Below are 23,654 nucleotides of genomic sequence, written 5' to 3'. Positions count from 1 at the left end.
GCCGACGCCGCCATCTTTGTTGACATGGCACTTAGCTCGTGGCGAATTGCCGTTAAAATGAATGATCCCTTGATCGGTCAGTCTGTTTCTTCTGTGTTTTTAAGTGGTCTAGGGGCCGATTCTAAGTCTTCTGCAAATTTCCGATCTTTTACTTTCTACGAGCTGTGCGCCGGCACGCCAGCAGTCCCCGGTGAACCACTAACACAGCCACGAGCAAGACATCCTCCCTCTCTCTCTCTCTCAGCCCCCCCCTCCCGCGCCATCTCCCCCCAACCCCCATTGGAAGCACCCGCCCCCGGGCATTCTCCCCCCCCCCCCCCCCCCCCCCCCCCCCCCCCCGTCGTGAGACAAGGCCGCCTGGGAAGGGGGTCTGTGTTTTGGGGGCTGTGTGGCGCCGACAGAGTGGCTGCTGTCTTACCAGGGTAGAAGTCTTTGGATTTAGACAGCTTGATGGTGGCCCCCGTCTCCTTCTGCAGCTGGACGATGGTCTGGCCTCCTTTCCCGATGATGGAGCCGGCCGCGTAGCTGGGGATCAGCACCTTCAGGAAGTACTCGCCTTCCTCTGCAAGGGGGGGGGGCACAGGAAACAGGAAGTCAAGGAGAGGAATTGCACACTGCTTAGTTTTTGGTTACGTTTGGCTTGGATTGAAAGGGAAACATTACTAGAACTTCACTCTTTGGGATAAGTCAGCGTTTTCTGTAACCTCCTTGATTTGCAAGTGGAAATGTGAATTTCCGGAGGCGTAGGTTTTTGATCCAATAGCGATCGTAAATCAGAAAAGGCTACAGTATGCATTATAAGTTGTCTAACTGCAGGTATATTAGCAGAAATTAGCCTGCCCGTCACTATGAATGATGTTTTATGACTTTTTGTTGGAACCATTGAATTGTTTACATCATTCTTATTTTCCCTGGTCATGACAAAGCCATAATATGCCTTCATCGCACATTAACACATGAATTTGCAAATTAACCATTTAATCTCACCCCAGACATGGGTCTTCACATTGTGACACACTGCTCAAGAAAAGAGGAAGTGAGCGCCGTCTAACAGGAAGTCAGTGTGGCAGAGTAATCCCACGTCTGCCTTTATGCCATCCGTGATCCGCCCTTCCTCGTCCCCTCTACACGATAATTCTCCCCTCTTCTCCAAGACGAGTAAATCCCTCCAATCGGGTCTAACGATGACTGATATCTCCAAGACAACTAATTACTTCCATAATCCCGTGGTTTTCTCCCTCTCTCTCCCCCTCCCCCTCTCAATCTCCCTCCCCCTCTCTTTCTCTCTCTCTCTTGAAACAATCTCTCCTGATTGGTCTAAATCGAAACCCCCCCCCCATGCTAGGCCTGAAAAATCCGTTCCACATCAGTACTCTGCCCCCCGCGTGTCAAAAACATAACATAGCATAACATAACATCCCATCATCTCTGCTGTGGTGCAGACACACACTCTGACCCTGTGAACACACCCGTATTGCGCAGAGGGCCGCAATGGCGCAGGAGCACACGTGTTGAATGCGTGTTCATATAAAGCACCTATAAACACACTAATCACCCCACAAAACACACAGCCTCGGCCCGAGCTGGAGGTGGTTGGGTTTGTCTACGGGTGTTTTTTATACGTTGCAATTTCATTTTGTTTACAAGAAATGGGAAATTTGTCATGAGAAAGTCTGGGAAGGTCGGCGGCGGCAGGCTTAGCTAGCATCTAGCCAAACTAAAATGCTTAGAAGACAAATATTAATTCATCATTTAGCTTATTTAAGTTCCCTGTCCCCTGTCTCCCGTGGCCTTTGTCCTATGCACTCTAAACAATGTTTGAACTTAGGAATGCTAACAACAATGCTAACGGCTAGCCTTCGGGTATTAGCCAGCTTTCTATGCTTGCTGGGAGAATCAATAGGCGGAATCTCAAAAAGCTGTATAATCTTAAATGTAGCACGTCACATACATTTTATAATATACATAGTTCTATTCACAATTAGAAGTTAAGAGAACATCAATGAAAGCCTAAGGAACAATACAAATACTGATATATTTTTTACTATCATTTCTTTACAGCTGTATACAAAGCACGAATAATAAATTATTCATATCCCCCGACATTAACATTACAACACATAAAACCAAAACAATTTTGACGCCAGCTGCCCTTAAAATGTATTATATCTCATACATCAACTGATAATCCATACCAATTACATGACCGAAATCCTGTAATGCGGAGAGGGAGCTGACTTACCTATATTACAGGGATTTATATGCCTGCATTTATTGTAGAAAATTGATCATATCTTCAAGTGTTTAGTATTATTACTATAATGGGTCAGCTGGACTATTGTATTTTTAAACTGCTCTGTCTTAGTCACATCTCCCTAGTGAATGAATTCATTCTTCATATTTGACGATACAGGAAAGGAAAGTCTCGGGAGACACATAAGATTATCATTACCAGAGGTACACTCCCTCCTAGGGAAAGACTACGCAAAACACTGCTGTCTGATGAGGACAAAAATAGACCTTTGACTGTAGAGTAGTAATGGAGAAGATGTGGAAGAGCTAATACTACTAGCTAGGCTAGCCTGGACCTGTTAGGTGTTTGTGGGGGATTACCTTTGGATGCCACTGGAAATTAATTGATGAAACAAATGTGTTTTCGTCACAGATGGGCTTTTAAATATAAATTTGAAATTAGAAACGTATTGTAAATCCTGTATTATGCTTAATGTAAACCGAAATGCATCCAAAATAAGTAATTAAAGAATTTGATCCCTATATTATACCTGATGATGTTGACGTTTTTTATAAAACTACAACAAATTAATGCGGTTGCTGGTTGTTGTTTTTTTTGTAGTTAACGCAATTGAACATTATTCAGTGAAAACCGAGATTTCCTAACGTTCCACTTTCTTCACAGAAGTATCTCATGAACTATTCAAATTACCAACTCATTAAATACAATTAATTCATCTTTTGTCATTCCCTCTCGACCTCATTTTCACTTCCATCGCTCTCCTCACTCACACACGCCTCCAGTGCTCCCTAACCTAATGTATTCAGTCGTTTATTTTAGCGATCTCGCAATTCCGAACGATTGCACTGATTTCCAGCAGCACGTCACACCGCGACACATCCCCAGAAACAGCCAGCCAAAAAACAACTGATCTAATCTATTTATCACATTCGAATGCTCAGAGTACTGAATGCTCAGAGTACTGAGTACTCCTCCTCTTTCACGCGTTCTCCTTCTATCTCTCCATCCCGCTTCCTCGGTTCCCTCGGTCACTCTCTCGTCCCCGGCTTTCCACCGCTAATCGCAGCATCTCTTCCTTTCTCCCTTCTCGTCCCCGCCTCTATCATCTCCCCCCCCCACCCTGGCCTGTCTCCTTCAGAAAAGGGTAGCGGTTGCAGATTTCCGCAGTGACCCACTTTGAGTGTTCAGGCTAACACTGACCTGCTTTAGAAGGAGGCTGGCTAATTATAGCTAGCCCATATTAATAAGGCAGGGGGGGACTGATAAATAATATCAAACACAACAGGCTACACAGCTACACACAAGCACACAACGACAGACGCGGATGTGAACCGCGGCAGACACCTAAAAACAACTCAGATATGAGGAGGAGCTTGGCATGGCTGCCCCGCACGCACGTGCACGCACACACGCACACGCATTCACACACATGAACACACTGGCACACGTACACACGCTTATTCTCACACACACACACACACACACACACACACACACACACACACACAGTGACACACATACACACGCTTATTCTCACACCCACACACACACACACACAGTGACACACATACACACGCTTATTCTCACACCCATATACACAGACATACACACACACACAGTGACACACATACACACGCTTATTCTCAAACCCACACACACATACACACACATACACACACACACACACACACACACACACACACACACACACACACACACACAAACGCGCTGTCGCGACAAACGTGTGCTTGCCACACGCAGCAAGAAGACACTCAAACGCACGGCGTCGCCCACGCTTCTACCTCCACCTCCGCAAGCCCCTTGCTCTCCTGCTGCGGCCCTCCAACACCCCCACACACACGTCGGCGCGGCACTCTCGTCAGCGCTTTAAGTGGCGGCCGTGAGCGGCGTTACTGAGAGCTGTGGGGCTGCCATGGCAACTGTTACCGCACGTCGCCGTACAGCAGTCCCACAGTGAGACGCTAGTCGATGGAACAAGTTATGAGGAATACCGGAGATATGAGTGTTTCAAATGTGATGTTGTGTTTTTATTCGCTTTTTTACTATAGTCGTGTTGTTATTTTAGCACTATTGTGTGTGTTTGCAGTGAGTCGATGAGATGACCTTCTTTTTGTCATGAGAATATAAACACACAGAATGACCGGGTTGAACTTATGTTTTAGTACTGCTAATAATTGGAGACATATAGCTGATTTATTTGATTCACACTTTTCATTCACTTTTTATTGATCCAAATTTCCAGAAATTGAAACTAAAGATCTACTCTACAGTCTTGCATGCCGTTGTTATAATGTTTAATGTTTTAATAATATATATTTTTATTGCAATTAAACTTTTAATAGTAGCAATTGTAAGCTAGTAAAAAGTGAGTCAGAATGATAGAGATTGGAGTTTGCACCATCAGTCATTTCATTTGGAAACTAGAGGTGTGGGGGTTTCCCCTCAAACAGGAAGAATTGTTTGATGAACATTCATGAAACCGTAGTAAAAATCTTAAAAGGGATTGGACGGTTTTGGATGAAGTTGCTCCTCTGTTGCGCTGACTACAGTTCAGCTCAACAGTCAATCCCCCCCCCCTCCCTGAGCTCGTCTGAAACCCAAGACTTGGCAGGAAAGTTTATCAACATTCCTGACTTTATCGTGTCTAGCGGATTTGTGCAAGCATGGTTGGGAAAAGCTAACTTTTCATCCATATCTCCATGGAAATCCTTTTTTAAGTCGTCACTGGTGTCCAGCGCCTGAAGTTCAACTGACATCTGTTCTTCAACTGACACTATCGCCGCCATCTGCATATCATGATGTCTCTAACTATCGGTTGTCTTTTCTTCTGAATATTTATTCTGAAAATGTGTTATGAATGATTTAATGATTTGTTCATAAACCATTTGGAGGTTTAAACAAATCAGTTTTAAAAAACAAAATCAACTTGTAATTAGTTTTAATTAACCTAAACTGGGATTGCCAAAAAAATATTATATTTGCGTACGCCATCGAAGGGTCTTTATTTAATGTATTCATCTTATTATATATGTCTGTTATATTCTTTCAGCCCCTTATTCCTGCTAATATATAATAAAATTGAACTGTACGTAAAATGTCTACCTTATGTTCCATTTTGGAAACCTAACTATATCAGAAACCTAACTTACAACTTGGCCCAATGCAACTATAAGTCAAAGTCCAGTGCCAGATCTGATCCAATAACTTTATCTGATCACAAGGTCTGACCGAGTCTGACCGAGTTTGAACCATTAAAACCGCTTGACTAGCCATGTCTAGGTCCATCGGAAGGACTGGGCTGATTGACTTAGCTTTATGGCCTGATCCATTAGAAAGATTGGGAGGTTGAAGGATTTCAAAGGTCAAAGTTCAAGACAACAACAAAACCGAAAAAACAGACTACACAAAAAATAAAGAAAGACAGTCCAGCTTCCAAAATTAAAGACAAAGATATATTCGTCCACTTATATCCAATTTTAAGTTCAAAGAGTTACTAACAACTGCAAACATTTAACTGACAGTTAGCTCTTCAAACGCCGACAGCTAACGGCAGGAGACATGGTGAGCTAGCTTACATGGAACATTGACTCCCAAACAAACCAAAACCACAATGACCCCTCCCCCTCTCGCTGTAACTACGACAACATCCTGGGGGCGATCCAGGCCCCCATACCTGCTCCAACACCCCCTTGGGACCCTGTTAGTCCGGTGAGGGTGGGGGGCGGGGACCAGAAAAGAGAGAGAGAATCTCAACCTTTTCCTGATCCACGATAGCATACATCACGTTAAATCCCATCAGCCGTGCGGTGGCTTCCCCTGTGGCCGCCGGCTACATCTGTCACGCTGACTCCGGGACAGATGAAAGGCTCGGCGCACTTTTAATTAAAGAAAGTCCTGAGAAAAGCTGCAGCTGTGGCGCATGCGGCAGCCGCAGTGATGTAATGCCCTACCTGCCTGGGAAGTGCTGCACTTTGTTTTCCCTTCGCGCGTGTCCCGCAAGATAATTAAACAGGAAATTAGAAAATATGTTTCTGTGTGTGTGTGTGCGTGTATAAGCTTTTGACAGTTTTAAAGGTCATGTTTGGGTGTTTGTAACCCTTAACACCGGTTTCGGGAATTTTCTGGGCAAATGTATGTTTGGCGTTACCGGGAAGTGTACTCAATTTCAGTGTTCGTTCCAAATGCGCTTTTAGGTTGAACTTCAATTAGTGTTTCCTCAACGGTTCTTTAGAGTATTGTGTATGTGTATGTGCGTGTTTGGGGGTGTGTGTGTGTGTGTGTGTGTGTGTGTGTGTGTGTGTGTGTGTGTGTGTGAGATAACAGCTGAGTAACTAAAAGGATCTTTGGTTGCCTTGACGAAGGCCTTTGTTTTCTTTCCTCTAAGCAACACAGTCCCACAGAATCCTGCATGCCCCACACGCGGACACACACACATATGCACACGCGCACACGCATGCACACACTCTCTCTCACTCTTTCCTAGTTGCGACACACACAGGAAGCACTCACATTTCCTCTGCCATATCAAAAGGACTGTACAAAAGTAGTCTGTCGGACTGTGTTTTGCTTTGCGGATGTGTGTGCGTGTGTGTGTATAGTACTGTGTTTCCCTGTCTATGTGTGTGTGTGTGTGTGTGTGTGTGTGTGTGTGTGTGTGTGTGTGTGTGTGTGTGTGTGTGTGTGTGTGTGTGTGTGTGTGTGTGTGTGTGTGTGTGTGAGAGGTGATGTGAGACAGTCCAGCCCACCACACCCAGAGGTTTCGGTTAAAGTGAGCCCGTTACCAACGGTTACCAGCCTGATAGGTCACAAGCCTATAAAAACTGTGCGTGTGTGAATGTTTGTTGGTTTGTGCGTTTGTGTGCTTTTTCACGTGTTTGCAAGAGATAAAAGAGAAAGAAAGAAGGAAACGACACTACAAAAATGTGTGTCAGTAACGTGTCTCGGCGTGCATGCATTCGTGATCAATTAAGTCGTGCGTGTGTTTTTGCTCTGATTATCCAGACAGACGCAATCAACCGAAAACCCGGCATGGGACCCAACGTCACAGCACGCAATCCTCACCACGCCGTCGTGTCCGAGGCCGACGCAGTACAACACAGGGAAGGGAGGTGCACACGGGGCCTGTTCCCCCACATGAATATTAATACAGTACAGCCACTCAGGACAAAGCAACCCTCTGGGTAAACACCCCCAATCTGTTGCTAGGGACCCTGCAGGGGCCCAGAATAGGCCGTCCACGTCGGGGGGGGATCTGAGGCTCAACTCCTGGGATCTGGTGTCCACAGTCCTGGGGATGGGGGTCTGGGGACCGTGGCGGTGGTGGTGGGTGGAGGCTGGTGAAATACAGCTACTGTTGTAACCCTATTGTTGTTGTTGTTGTTGTTTTTCTCATGAGTGCCACGGCCAGCCCCACGGTGTAGCTGTCTCCAGCCTCCCGTTAGTCTACATGAGTGTGTGTCCGTGTCGTTGGGGTGCTTCCATACAAACACATACGAGAAGCACACACACACACACACACACGCACACACACACACACACACACACGAGCGCACACAGGGGCTGATTCAGTTGTTTTGAGATGCATTGTGTTGATAGGTTATATAGCCACGGTCTCTCTGCCTTGTTATGTGGTAGGATAATAGATGATGGCTTTTTTGATGTTTTCTATCAAAGTCAAATCAGTTAAATCAGTCGTAATATGAAGAGAAAGTAATAAAGAGTGAAAAAAACACTGAACTAATAAACTTGCTTAATGAACCCATAAATTACATCATTTGACTAACATAGTGGTAGTTAGTGGTACGAGCTGCCTTGTGTGCGTAAAATATGACAATAAAAACAAACGGTAATCAGAGTGTGTAATTCAAATCACTGGTTTATCGGCCTGTAAAGACCTCTGCTGTGATAAATGTGGTACGCTGCAGAATATAATTTCAACAATGTGTCTATGATGTGCTGATTAAAAAAAGAAATGTAAGTCACTATTTTGTGATAAAAACGATTTAAAAATGTGTTGCAACTTAAAACCCATACACTGGCGTGAAGGTCAATAACATTCAGCCTGCCTCAGAATGCCCCCATTCCTCTTTTTCTCTTCCTCTCGCTCTCTCTGTCACGTTGTCTGTGTTGAATGCTAAGGCATTTTGTGTGTGTGTGTCTCTCATTGTGTGTGTGTGTGTGTGTGTGTGTGTGTGTGTGTGTGATTGTGTGTGTGTGTGTGTGTGTGTTGAGGGACAGGGGGTGCACGGAGCGCAGGGGACCTGGAAAGTATTCATCCCCCCAAAGCGGGCTCGGTTTGGGGGTGGGGGCTAGGTTCATGGGGGGCTGGCTTTGTCTAACACCCCCCCCCCCGGTCCTCCATTCCTTTATTTAGAGGTAAGGCATACACAATCTTACACACACACACACACACACACACACACACACACACACACGCACACACAGGCATGTATTCGTAACACACACACACACAGGCATATATTCACACATAAAAAAAACACGCACACACACAAACACACACACAGGCATGAACTCTCACACACAAAAACTCACAAACACACACAGGCATGTACTCTCTCACACACACAAACACAAACACACACACACACACACACACACACACACACACACACACAATCATCCACAACCGATCTCATCACACTCAGCTCCCCCATGCATCCAGCAGTGAGGCCGGGGCAGCTGTCCCCGCTCTGAAAGATGTCCGGAGCACTCGGCGGTACAGACGTTTAGCCACGCAAAGTAACTCACCAACCAACCGTTTGTTATTGTCGGTTGGTTTCTCCTTTCTTCTTTTTGTCACACACGGAATGTTGGCCGAAGTGTATGCCGGCGTCACGGATAATTGATATCTTTGGTCATTGAACTTAAATCCTCTGTTCTGCGTTTGTTGGTTTATGTATCTAGGTAAAGCATCTGGTGCTTAGTGTCCACCGAGTTGCCAGGCCGTGACCCGCATAGAATGACTACCAACATTTTGAATCGTTATCTCAAGATAATCATAATACGTAGAAGGCATTTGCTATTTTGTTCAAATTGCAATGGCCGCTGTGTTTGAATGTCAACTCAACCTCCATGTAGCCGTAAAGAAAGACACTGAGAAGCTACCTTACTAAAAGATGGCAGTTGGCGGAGCGTCTTGCTCTGCATTAGCATGAGCGGCTATTTAAAAAAGCTAGCTTACTGAAACACAGACTGCCTGCTTTTTTTACTATCAATAAATGCGCATGCGTGACTCGATGTGTGGGTGCGTGGGTGAGTGGGTCCATTTGTCTGCCCATGTGTGTGTTTGTATGTGAGTGTTTGTGTGGGTGTGTGTGTATATTGCTGTGTGTGTGTGTGTGTGTACTGCTGTGTGTGTGTGTGTGTGTGTGTGTGTGTAGTGCTGTGTGTGTGTGTGTGTAGTGCTGTGTGTGTGTGTGTGTGTATAGTGCTGTGTGTGTGTGTGTGTGTGTGTGTGTGTGTGTGTGTGTGTGTGTGTGTAGTGCTGTGTGTGTGTGTGTGTGTGTGTATAGTGCTGTGTGTGTGTGTGTGTGTGTGTGTGTGTGTGTGTGTGTGTGTGTGTGTGTGCATAGTGCTGTGTATTGTTCCTGGATCAGGGCTGTTTGGGAGGAAGAGGGGGGGGCCGAGCCTCCCTGCTGCATCGCCCCTTTCATCCCTCCCTCATCCATATTCCACTCCATCTCTCCCGCTCTCCCCACCAATCAGCAAACAGCTGGCCCCACCGGCGTCTCGCGCCGCCAATCAAACGCCTCCCTTTGTGAGCGCAGTCCCCGCCCACCAGCGCCTTCACCCCACCCTGTACAATGGCGGCGCTTTTCCTCTCCGTGTGTGACGCAGTGGCTTAAAAACCCCACCGGAGGAGCTGAGGAAGACGAGGGAGCGCCGGACCGCCACCGACGACGAAGAACGCCGCGTTTAGAGAAAAACACACACCAAAGAAACACAGACACGTTTTCACTTTCGTATCGACCGTCGTCCACGGAGACGGTCGCCAAGCAGGAGTCATCGATGGCAGCCGGCGATTGATAGCGAGAGACGGGGGAGGGAGGGGGGGAGGGGGTGACAGGTGGGGGGAGAGTCGGGAGGGGGAGGGGGGGAGGTTTGATGCCAAGGTGACGGAGGAAACAGCCGTGATGGTCTGAAGTAGAACATGATTAGTATGGATGAAGAGCAGGGCGAAGGATGGGGGGGGGGGGGGGGGGGGGACGAGGGAGAGTTAGGCGACGGGTGGGGGGGTGGCGGGGGGAGGTAGGAGAGGCGTTCAGCCGGGGATGGGGGAGTTGGGTGGGTGGTGGTTGGGGGGGAGAGTTGGGGGAGGCGAGGAGCAGCCTGGCTGGCGAATTGAAAAGAGTTCCCGTGCCGAGGAACACAGCGTTCTCCGGAAGGTTCTAGAGGCAGCGTTCTCCGGGTTCTACGCTTATATTCAGTTCCTAGTTTCATATCTTCCCGCTGGTTTATTAAGAAAATGCAAATCCTAACGTTTAAAAATGATTGAACTGGAACAACATAAAGGCTTGTAGTATATGCTGGAACCAAAACTGCCAAAGCCATAATCATCTTTTATCCCACTGTGACTGTTTCCTCGTAACAGTGGGGTCTCCACCACATAAGAGGAAGCTGTATGCAGCTCAGAACTCTGTGTAGTTCTGAACGGCTTTGTCGCTCTAGTCGGCCAAAAACAAAATCACAAGGCTTCCTTCCCTGTATCTCTAATGGCTCAATGAAGTGAATGTGTTCCTAAAAGATGCTCTGTTCTGCGCCGGTTGCAACAGAAAACACTAACCTTGGATCAATACCGTCAAAGACCTCATTCAGCCAGGACTCAATGAGCAGTGTGCACGCGTTTTGTGCGTGTGCGTGTGCCCGTTTGTGTGTGCGTACGAGCGTGTATCTGCATTTATAATGATGGAATACATCAGTTAACTCACCCATTGCACAAAAACACACACAGACAAGCGCACAAAAACACACGGCCACGCGCACAAAAACATGCACGCACGCACACACACACACAACCTATTCTAAAATTCTAAAAGTTGCTTGGCAAGGGCAACCCAACCCCCCCACTGGCCTCTGCTAACCGAACAGCAGCCAGTTCTTCCATTTACTAAATGAACATATAATATCCCAAGTCTGCAGACAGCAGGATAGGAGAGTAGAGGAGAGATCAAAGTATTGCATTTTTTTACTAACCATCAAGGTAAAACAAGGCCTCCGAATTATTTTGCTTATACGTGAATAATGCTTTGTTGGCCTCTGTGCTTAAACCCTTGCTATTTCCCTTGAAGCCGAGCCCTAAATTATAGCGAGGGATTTGCCAAGCGCTCTACCTAACTGTAACAACTTAGGAGTGAGAGTAAATGGGCAAAACAATCTCTAAATCTCCCTTGCACACTCTTGCACTCTTTCCCTGGCACTGACGAAGAGATCCACATTCTGAGTCTCAGGGTCTCTCGTCCAATCACACGTGAGCACAACTGGCTAAATAATACAATTTAGAGTCTGATCCGTCTATCATTTCAGTTCCTTTTGCAGTGGTTCCTCGTTAGGCAAAGACTGCTCAATGCGTTCCTGCCTACATACCACCAGCCCAATGGTTGTAATAATAATAAAATGGCTATTGGAAAATGTTAGAACTGCATAATATTTCAACCGTAATAACTGCTATCCTAAAGAAGGGTTGGTGGGTGGACTACGCTATGAAGTCAAACCACTGCTGAATCTGATGAATTATTACGACGAGAAGTCAGGCTTTTATGAGACGGACGGTTTGATTTACAGCATGCACTGTCATGGCCGCCGTGCCATACCAACCATGCTAGCCTCCTAGCTTCCTAGCCGCGGTAGCTCGTCCGGGCTACTAGCATGATACTTAACCATCTTTCCAACACGTCAGCAGTGCCAAGTGCACTTTTTTTTCCCTCTGTTTTTCCCTTCCCTCAGATAGATTCGGACTAGCTGGACACACACTAGTTAAGACCTCGACGGAAAAGTTGAAGATCACTTATCGTTTTGTATTTATCTATATGCCTTTAAATAATGTTTCCACACTCGAGATTGCCACCATAGTTCCCTCTTTGCATTCCTATTTCTTCGTTAGCTATTGGAACATGTTGTACGGCAACATTAAATTGATGACAGTATTTTGTGTGGTGTACCTGATTTCATCAGCCATGTTCAGGGTACTCGCTAGTTTTTATAAAATATAGTTCATCATTGGTTCGATTTCAGGACACATAGAATTAATTCAACAAAACAACCTGGACATTTCAACAATATATCTATAAAAGATCAGCAACATTTCAGTACCATGCCATTTCAGACTGCAAACACGCTTATGCATACTGTAGCCACCATAGTCAATTTCAACTTTGACAACCCCACAATACATTCAAATACATTGTATTAAATAGAGTTATACCCAATAGTTCTGATGATAAACAGTGTTTACCTGTGGGATAATGTTGAATAGCATGGGATAAAAAATAAATATAGAATTTGTATAAAAAAGCATGGGAATGGATGTTATGGACTTGAATACATTTAATATAAACAACAGATACATGCATCAATCTGCACCATGAAATATGAATTGAAAACGTTCAGTTACGCTCCCTGTCTTGTGTATCAGTGTTAGCTTAGAAGTCGAATAGCTCTGAGCTTTATGTGACAAACACAAAAGAGCACATCACAAACTTCTTCCCCCACACTGTTAGAACCTGCAACAGTAAGTATTTCAGCAGAATGAAAAAATTAAAGTAAGTGGTTAAAAAAGAGCAAAATGGAAGGGTCCGTCTTACCATGAGTTTCAGTTTCTTGGTGAGGGAATACAATGGCTTCAGTTTCAAAAAGGGGCTGCAGGTAGGCCACTACAGAGAGAGGAAGCAGAGCGGGTGCGTGGCGTGAACTAGCATTCAGAGACACAACCAGTTATTTTTTACATTCTTCTGTTAACCTTTGAGCAGCACTTCTGAGAAGACTTTTGTAAAAACGGGGTATTTTCTAATTAATTCGCTCAAAGCATACGTTATGACTGAGCCTCCAAGGTGCGATAATACAAAGCAGGTTGGTTATGCCCGCTTCATTGTAGGCCACCATTTTATGGTTACATTTTGCACTTTTAAGTCGCGTTGACTTATAAATTGTGTTGTTTTTTAATCCAATCAATGTTTGACCACTGGAGTATCATCATTCAGAAGGATCTAGCTTCCTCTTTGTTGAAATCAACACCCCTCCATCATAAAATCTCCAGGACGCTTTTAATGTGGAAATATCTTGTCGGTTGGGGAAGGAGAATCATGCATAAGTTAAAGGCCTGAAGCAAGTCCCATCTATGGGTCGCAGCTCTTCCTTATAATTACACACGCACATGTTATTAAAACATCCTAAATTCAATGTATTTTCAATAGAAAAATACTACGATGGCTGTTCATTTCTTGGGGATGGGGAGGTCGGAGGTCATAGCCTCCTAATTTTTGCATCAAATATTGTGGGCACTGGTGCCGCTTGTGAGACGAGATCGCTGGGACCGTTGACCTTTTGACCCCCGGGGACGACTCTGCAGCGGTGCACTCCATCCGACTAAAAGCCTGTAATAGCCGCTGTGCTCATGGCCCTCGGTTCACCCTTTTCGTTTGGCTAAATGGACGGGGGGCCGGGCTGTGGTGCCGCCGTGCGTCTCTGGAGGGCCGTCCGGGGACGCCAAACACAGGGTGGTCCTCCGTAAGTGCTCAAACACCGCCTCATCAATCCACTTTTTAAACAAACGCCGGTTAGAAACCCGGCCATGACCCTCAGAGCAGGGCAGTCCTGGTCCCTGGGATGGCGGTTGGGTTTGGTTTGGCATTGAAAAGGAAAATAAGTGTTCTTCCTTAGCCTGGGCCATATTGAAATCAACTGTATTCCTGAATAAATATATTAAATGATGCATTAATGTATTTCTTCTTATTTAAATAGAAACGACATAGTCACCTAAAATCCTTAACATGTTTTTGGAGATCATTGTATTGTTTTCACTCCTCTGAGGTCGCAGGTAATGCTGAAAATACCTGAGTCTAGACTGTATCATTTGTAACGATGTTCTCTGTGACTTTTGGCTGGGCTTTGGTTAGGACAGCCAAAAGGGGGACACCTGCAATATACGGGGCCTAATATAACCTACACCGTTATACAACACATTTTCAGAAACAGTTTCCTTGTTTCATTTCGGTGTCACGTGTTCTCTTGGCTAAATCATACGTCTAGAGGTGCGCTGTGTGTCTACATGTGCGGGATGGGGGGTGCATGGTCGGAATATGGCTTGTTGTAATGCCGGATGACGTGAATGCTTGGCGCATGACAGCATGTAAACAAAAAATAAAGATGGTGATTATCATGGTAACAAATAATCATAGCTCATTAAACCAGGTCATTGCGCACAAATACGTTCAGAGCATTTTTTTAAACAATTCGGACGTCCTTAGCATGTCCCAGAAACTCCAGTCCTCATCGTCTAAGAATAGAACAATGCCGAGGTGGCGGAGGAGCAACGTCCAGCAGTAATAACAGTTTTTTCCTGCGAGCTGCCCTAGATGCTCACCGCGTGTGTTATATGGACGTGCGTGTTTATCCGCTTGTATAATGTAACCCACATAATAAAGGGACGCAGGCGGCAGCGGATGATGGGAGAGATTAACTACACAAGGTCATCCGTGGAAGCCAGGGATGAGAGCGTAAAATCATGCTCCCTGCCTCTCGCCTCCGGTTCGCCTGTTTACATCTCGGCTGCTGCCTGCGGTCGCTGTTATTCTGGTCTAGTATGGCCGCCATTCTATTTATGTAAAAGTAAAATAAACAATGCGTTGCCCGATTAATCGGAACGCGCATAATAGCGAGGAGAAAGTGGCGGATTCCCTCCAAATCCGCGAGGCGCTCTCCCTTTCATTGTTTCCAACGACTATCCACACAAAAGCGGCCCCTTGTTATGCACTCCAAGCCTCTAGAAGATGGCTTCAGCTGTCCCGAAGCGAGGGGGTTTATGCGCTATCTGCATCTGCATCTAACATCATTAGGGCGCCAAATCAAATCGATATTAGATTAAAGCGTGCCGATACGTCAGGAATCGAATCAACCTGCTCTCCCCTCTCCCTTTCTCCCGGCGCTACAGCGGCCGTGGACCGTCTCTCTGTAGCCCACCGGAGGTCCACACGTCCCGTCGGTCCTCTTACCTCCTGTGTTGGTGCGCTTAGTGCTGCTCGCCTCCGTGGGGGTCTCGAGCGGTCTCTTACGGGAATCCGGAGGGTCGGACTCCATGTGCGGTTGTTGATTGTGGTGGTGAGGATTCGAGAAAATCCCGTTTTGTTGTACTGCTCCGCCGGCCATCATTTTGTAAGCTTGCTTTTAAGGATGCGACTGTTGCGTTTAAATCCCCCCTAGTAACGCAACGCGACGTAGCCTTCCGCACGGGGAGTCTTCCTCAGAGGACGAAAAGGCGATTTAGGGAATTCAAAAAAGAAACGCGACCGTGGTCGGTGTCGCGGTGCGTTGCTGTGTCGCCGACGCGAGGAGATGCTAGGCAGAATGCAGGACGCGTGTGTTTAGCCCGTGAGGCGATGCAGGAGCGGGCGGATGTTTGCTCCAAAAAAACCAGATCCCCGAAGCCTTTTTTTTTTCTCTCGCCTCTCCGTAAATAAGTCTAAACTCTACTTGACGTACAAACGCTGCGTCAGTCGGCCATCAACCCCGCGATACGTGGTGTAGGATATGTCATTCCGCGGCAACATAAAAGCGCGTACACATGTCAGGCAGTGTGTGCGGGATGATGGCGCTCCTCCGTGGTCCTCGGTGCAGCGACGGGCGCGGGGAATTAAGCGATAAATAAAACACACGCACAACCGGGACAACAAAAAAAGGAGGCAGGAATCAATTCGGTTGTAAAAAGAAGAAAAAAGGACGGCAGAATAAAAAACTGCTTTTTTTTTTCGTTCTTTTGATCCTTATGGGCTCAACGCGGTCATGTAAACACCCGAAGGTGCGCGGTGGTGGTGAGGGGGTCGGGTTATCGGTGGTAAGGGTCCGGAGGTGAGAAGCTGTGGACGGAAACAAAGCTGCTGGAGGAGAAGAAGAAGAAGAAGAAGAAAAAGAAGAAGAAGAAGAAGAAGAAGAGAGATGCGATTTTTTTTGTCCTCTCTCGGTGGAGATGCTGCAGTCTTTCCTCAGAGCATCCCTAACGCTGACTGGCTGGCGGTTCCGAGTGCAGAGGAGTCGGTGACGTCAGAAGGCAGCACAGCACATCCCATACCCCCTTTCTCCTCAGTCGATTGTTTGCGCGAGGGCGTGTGAGAGCGAGCGAGAGCGAGCGAGCGAGAGCGAGAGAGCGAGAGCGAGAGCGAGAGAGAGAGAGAGAGAGAGAGAGAGAGAGAGGAGCGCGCGAGAGAGATACGCCCCCCTGCGGCTGCGATTGGTCGAGATTTCTCCGGCAAAACTAAAAGGACAGATCGTATGGAGCGAGAGCAGCACGTGACCACGGGATTGAGGGATGCAACGGGAGGACAGAGAGCGACTCCGGGGACACGGACACGGTAACGGCCACGGGGAACGGGATGAGGGGCTCTTTGGTGGACACCTAGTCTGCAGAATGTGGCTACCTGTGGCGGACATTCAGTCATTGATAGAGGAGACTCACAAAAGACAGATAGGCAAACTTTGCTCCCCCCCCCCCCCCCCCCCCCCAGCCCCGGCGTATTAATCCATGTGCGCATCCGGTAGCCTACTTGATGACAAGCGAACCGTGGGATAAAGCGCGTTCCTACCTCGACCTGTGCGATATACACATCACCTATAGCGAACGCCCCGCCAAAACCCGCGCTTGGTTCTCCGTCCCTCCTCTTCTCGAGCCGCAACATGACATTATCACACAGTTCGAGGGGAAACACAAAACCGAAAGGACGGCATGACCGTGTCAGAGCCTACCTGTGTTACCATAGTCGCGTGACCCACCTGTGCGTAGTAGAGCTCCCGCCATTTCTGCACGCGCGCCGTCTCTGCGTCGTAGATACGGAGGTAGTAAGGCTAGGCTCCGGTGCCGCGAGCGGTCTGACAGAGCAAAGCGGGCTTTTTACTGCTTCAATCTTTACACACATTCACACGCACACACTTGGCACAGGCTCCCCTCGCGCTCGCTCTCTCCCTCGCGCACGCACGCACGCGCACGCACACTCACACACATCCACAGAGACGCAAATACTCGGCGAGTGACTGTCCAAATGTGTCTCCACCCGTCTGTCCGTCTGTCTGTGTCTCTTCTTTTCCTGTCTGTCTGTCTTCAATTTTATCTATCTATATCTCCATCTATCTCAGTCTCTATCACTTGCCCTAATTGCACAGGAGGCTATTGGCTCCTGTAGATTCAAGTCAAGGTGACATTGTTCTGCCGGTACACATGCACACGCACATGCAAAGGCGCACACACACTCTCTCGCGGGACGCAGAGTCGCACTGTTGACCAGCTCTGTCGCTACCGTACCATTTCGCATCGCCATGAGACACACACACTATAAACCCACCACAGTCTCGCCCCAGGGAAGTAATGGCCGGCATACGTGGCAAATCCAAGGCAGATGTATCGAGCTGGAGCACTGCACTACAATGTGTATCTAAGAAATGAACTCGTCCAGCAGACCTCGCGGTCGTTAATTAGGCCTATTGGCCCTAATGATTGGGCCTAATTAACTGAAGCAGGTTATTGCATCACTGACCCTGCCTCGGCCACGTGTGTGTGTCAAAAACTCCAGACATTTAAGAATGTCCTGCAATCTGTCAATCCGATCAAAAATATAGGTATCTCGCTACCTCACATGGCAATATGAATCTGACTCCCATGATGTATTTAAGAACTTGAAAAGAACCGCAAAATATGGTTGTTGTACACAGTGTTGTACACAGTAAACATTTACAGTTTTTATTTGAACTCTAGTTTTACCCATATTTACCTAGGCTTACAAAACGTTTGAGCAAGAGTTGCAGTCTTAAACTCAAGCTATATGTGTCACATGTTCTCGAGCGGTCTGTTTTTCCTCCGCCTCTGCATCCCAGATGTGACCTGGTCTACTCTCTTGCCTGCGGTTCACAGACTGCAGCAGGACCGTAGCCTATGAGGTCCAGCTACAAGGGGCTGAATATCTGGATTTTTGACTCTAGCGCTCTGAGGAAAACGGACCTACATTGTGATCTTCTTGCGCCCCCTGCTGTATAACCTTAAACATTACGCCTGTGGGTTCGCCGTTATCCAATACCACCCCTCTGAATGTTTGAGATGTTCATCACCGTGTTAAAGTCATTCTCCTAAGTCCTACAGATGTGTTAAGTGTACCTTAATGTGTGTGAAATATTTTTTCTGTTGTATAGGCCTATGCCAAGTCATTATCACCATTGTTATTCATTTATAGGATTGAAACCATAAAACCACCTAGTAAATTGTTCTATTTAATAGGAATTTGTGAGTGTATAGGCCTCATTCATTCCAACACTATTGGCCCTTAAGAAATTTCACATAAACACGTGTGTGTGTGTGTGTGTCTGTGTTTGTTTGTGTATAGTGTGTGTGTGTGTGTGTGTGTGTGTGTGTGTGTGTGTGTGTGTGTGTTTTGGATATTTCTGACCTCTGCGACACAGTGGCTATAAATGTGTTCAGTTTGGGTGCATTTATAATGTTAGTCTTTTTATTATTTATTGTTATTATTTTTCCAGTGCACTTATTACAGTTAATTGATTCAACCTGCTTAACAAGTTGGATCGGATCGGGTGAAAATGAAGGTAGGAGGGAAAGAGGCAACCACAATGAGGACTGGATATTGAATTGGACATTGGACAACTGGAAATTTAGCCGTTGACCATTTGACCAGATAAGCGTCACTCAGAAACAGGATCCCTGCTCCAATAAAGCAGTATAAAAAGTTTCAACTAAACATCGATGAACACAGAAACTTGCTCAATGTCAATACAAACCACTCTGGAATATCAAAGAATGCCTCATCGTGTGAACCATTCAGAAAACACTTCCCACTAACTTTACCCAGTAGTTAAAAAATGAACGCGTCGGAAAGACTGAGAAATGGTTAGTCAATCTATGCAAGTGCATTACCCACCCATTAATGCTTGACAAACTTTGAAAACCTGAATGACTTCCAGATCTGTGTGCAATGAGTGAGTAGCAGACATGAGCAAGCTTCCCAATGTTCAGTGGCCAGAAAATCAGTAATCATCAGCCTGTAATAAGGCAGTACAATCATTTCATCCAGTATTAAATGAGTCGATGGCCCTTCTGTCTACCTACCTGGCTACCTTTGGGCACTCTGCCCATGCATTCATTGTGCATGACCGGGGTCTTCCACAAGACAGACCTATTGATAAAGCTAAACATCATATGACACAATTCAAACGGGATAGAAATAGTGATTTTTATTTCGCCGCTGTCTACCTGTAACAATGTCCGTGCTACACTACACCTAGTTGACTTTCACTGGGCTCCTCAGGACAGGGACACAGAATGGTGATGTTCCAAAACGGGTTTATTGTAAAAGTTGATCGACAATGATACGTGACCTGGTGCCGATGTTGCCATGCAGGAGAGCTCCCTGAGTGTGTGTGGCGATGGTTGGTTTAACCTGTGCACATTGATTGCTCAATGTAGAAGAAGGGTGCAGCCTCACCCAGCCCCAGGGTCTAATCAGTCTGACTCGGGCCAGGTGAGGCTGCTTAAACCAGGCATCACCCACACACTCAACGTTACCATAAATATATTTTTCCGATATAAAGGTCCCATGGGGGATAGCTATTGGGGAGAGCCTTAGGATCTCTATGAAACCTCTCAAATGAGGAGCCTGTCCAGCTATTTCAGTTAGTTTGTTGATGTAGCAATAAATAGACACATATATCATATAAGCTATGCATAGATGAGATGACATGGCAAGTGTATGCCATGTATCAGCAGCCTGTATCGATAGAAGGCCTACTGCTCTTTTCTGAAATAAGCTAATACTCATACTGAACGATTAACGTTGAGGTTGCTGTGGATGTGGCATTTACTGCAACACACATGCACGCCAAGGAGAGGACTGCAATGTGTTCAGGAAACACTAGATGGTGGTGTTGCAAAAAGTGGCTATGCTTTGTAACCTTCCTATTGTTTGTAGAACAACTTTGAAATAAAGCGTTTATTCACGTACAACTAGAACATAAATTAATTCACAATGTAAGGATAACATTTGCTAATCATTTTAAATGTCATCTTACTTCATCTCAATTCTCAACTAGTGACCCTTTTTACCTGGTATATGGTTTATTTTTATTTATTACAATGTGATTATCATTTTCTTGTTGTATATTTAAGTTGACCCTCTTCATACGGTCTAGGGAGTCTGCCATTTTACAGCGGCTCTAAACAAATCACGTGGAATACATTATTTTACGGCCAACAGTTTGTTGGTTTGTGCACATCTGGTCCATGCAAACATTAGAACATTTATTCCATGCATTGAGGACCAAGATGAAGCAAATCACTCTTTGGGGTGGCTCTTACACCAGAAGTGACCCTCTGTTTGACTGGAGGATTGAAATCAATAAACTCAGGTGCAAATAATGATAACTTAGAATAGAGTAGGCTGTGTTCACTCAATAGCTCAATGTTCAAAATGTGTATAAATCAAGGTAAGTAAATGGGGAATCGTTGCTTGCTGATATCTATTGCCCAACTCTTTAATCCTTCAGCAAGCAGTCCAAAGTTCAATCCTCAGTCACATCGCACAGTACTTCACACAGTGCACACAGGACCCCCCAACAACCCTCTCTCTCCATGTCTCCTTTCCAGCTCCCTATGGTTCTCCCTGTGATTGGTTGATTGACGGCAGCTACTTGAGGCCCCCACCTGCAACCATTACCTTCTGAGACCACGCCCAGTCTGACGCCACAGTCAGCAAAATAAAGCTCTGCACACTATGTAGTAAACCCAATTCTATAATCTAATAACTGTTTTATATGTTTGTTAATTAATACATTCATACATTTATTAATATCCATTTACATTTTGCATTCATAGTAAAAGTTGCATATATACATTAAAAACACATAATTGTGAGTTCAAAATCTAACACAATGTATCACTGCTGATGGCAATAGGCCTATGAAAATGCCCAAAAATAGCTTTTCCCTCCAAAGATATTTCATAAAAATAATATTATAAGAAGATTTTGCGACGTTATTTATGTCGCCTGTCTAAAATAAGCTGGTTTATTAGTTTGGTGATGAGAGGGTAAATAAGAGCGCAGATACATCGCTGGCAGCCCAGAATAGGAGTGCAGGGAACATGGTGTTTGTAAACTATGAGGGAGACAGGATCTCTGACTGGCTAGCCGGCTAACCCTATTGCAGACCTGTGTGTATATCGTATAAGCTGTTTGTTTGTCCAGGGCTCAAATGAGTTTACATCCAACATTCTTCATCACCCTGAGCTGGAGTGTCTGCCTGTGTGAATTCTCAGCACATGCTTTGCAACCACAGAGACTGTAAGTGGTCTTGTGGTGCCTGTAAACTCGATAATGTGTCTGAAGATGTGTTCAAAGTGCACACTCAGAAAGTGTGACAGTCGCTCAACAAAACAGAACTGTTTTTAGTAGTGCGGGGAAAGCAAACAAATCCACGTGTTTCGATTGTGTTTTTACACGCAAGGACGCATGCTCACAGACTTAGAGGCTGAGAGGCGTGCAGCTAGAACCCTGAGCGAAGGAATTCTTTAAAATAATTGATGTTAATGGCTTTGATAACGGCCCAATTTCAGAACATACGTTCACCGCAAGGGGGAATGACTTGAACGCCCCATTTTTCACCCCCCTACCTTCCTGTCCTCAACACTGACCTTCTACCCTCCCCCTTCTGGCTCTTTTCGTGGTTAACCCCCCCCCTTTGTTTACCATATAACAAGGCTGTGCTATGGCACAGCCATACCCACCACCATGGCTGTGGAACACAAGCCGTTTTAACCTACAACCAATGTTGTGTGTTCAAATTGGGATTATTATCAGGCCTGTCAGCCAAGTCATCCCTCGGACACATAGAAGAGGTGCTTGTAACCTTTTATGTTGCTATAATTCCTAATCCCCAAAACATTATTTGTGAGTCTTTCCTTAAAACTATGCTTGACGGTTTTAATTATTCTTTGTCCACTTTGTGATGTCACTACGTGGTATGTAATATATGCATAATTCAACAATGCAATTTCTATTACCCTCTGAAATTATGCATTTCCATTCAGGCCTGTTCCCAGGATGCCTCTATAATTCCAATCCTCATTTGTGGTAATTGACTCCATCATGCCAAATTGCTCAGTTTGTTACTTTCTATTGTAACCGTGCAAAGTGCAAATCAATAAGAGTAATTTCCCAAACGAGAAGCTGAGCTGTCCAGCTCTATAACTGGAGCGCCACAGTACCTATCAATCATCTGAAGTCTCCTAAGAGCTGGTAGCCAGAACAGTGCTGTATCAGGGGAGTCTATCCCTCTCTCCCCTAGAGCTCTGTAGCTGGGGAGTCTATCCCTCTCTCCCTTAGAGCTCTGTAGCTGGGGAGTCTATCCCTCTCTCCCTTAGAGCTCTATAGCTGGGGAGTCTATCGCTCTCTCCCTTAGAGCTCTATAGCTGGGAAGTCTATCGCTCTCTCCCTTAGAGCTCTATAGCTGGGGAGTCTATCGCTCTCTCTCTTAGAGCTCTGTAGCTGGGGAGTCTATCGCTCTCTCTCTTAGAGCTCTGTAGCTGGGGAGTCTATCCCTCTCTCCCTTAGAGCTCTATAGCTGGGGAGTCTATCGCTCTCTCCCTTAGAGCTCTATAGCTGGGGAGTCTATCCCTCTCTCCCTTAGAGATCTATAGCTGGGGAGTCTATCGCTCTCTCTCTTAGAGATCTGTAGCAGGGGAGTCTGTTCCTCTCTCCCTTAGAGCTCTATAGCTGGGGAGTCTATCCCTCTCTCCCTTAGAGCTGTGTAGCTGGGGAGTCTATCGCTCTCTCTCTTAGAGCTCTATAGCTGGGGAGTCTATCCCTCTCTCCCTTAGAGCTGTGTAGCTGGGGAGTCTATCGCTCTCTCTCTTAGAGCTCTATAGCTGGGGAGTCTATCCCTCTCTCTCTTAGAGCTCTATAGCTGGGTAGTCTATCACTCTCTCTCTCTTAGAGCTCTGTAGCTTGGGAGTCTATCGCTCTCTCTCTCTTATGGCTGGTTCAGACTACACGATTCTCAGACATTCCTCCACGATTTAACATGTCACACTATACGATCACAGAGCCAGGAAATCGGGCCTTGTCTCGTCGTAAGACTGGCCACCCTACAAGATTCGAGGGTG

At 46.0% G+C, this 23,654-nt stretch overlaps 1 protein-coding gene across 1 annotated transcript in view; it reads right to left on the bottom strand.

Annotated features, from left to right (window-relative positions):
• Positions 1–16,045, bottom strand: part of LOC307074005 (RNA-binding protein Nova-1-like) — a gene marked incomplete at its 3' end in the record, with an annotated part of 33,239 nt that extends 17,194 nt beyond the window's left edge. Inside the window, 3 exon segments of the mRNA XM_079733989.1 lie at positions 419–562; positions 13,096–13,164; positions 15,502–16,045. Of these exon segments, the coding sequence (XP_079590115.1) occupies positions 419–562; positions 13,096–13,164; positions 15,502–15,658 (370 nt within the window). The 5' untranslated portion in view covers positions 15,659–16,045.
• Between the last annotated feature and the right edge of the window lie 7,609 nt (positions 16,046–23,654).

This window comes from Pollachius pollachius (genome assembly GCF_949987615.1).
Source record: "Pollachius pollachius genome assembly, chromosome: 3".
Classification (NCBI taxonomy): Eukaryota; Metazoa; Chordata; class Actinopteri; order Gadiformes; family Gadidae; genus Pollachius; species Pollachius pollachius.
Note: the sequence above shows the minus strand (reverse complement) of the source record. Positions and strands in the feature narration are given on the sequence as shown.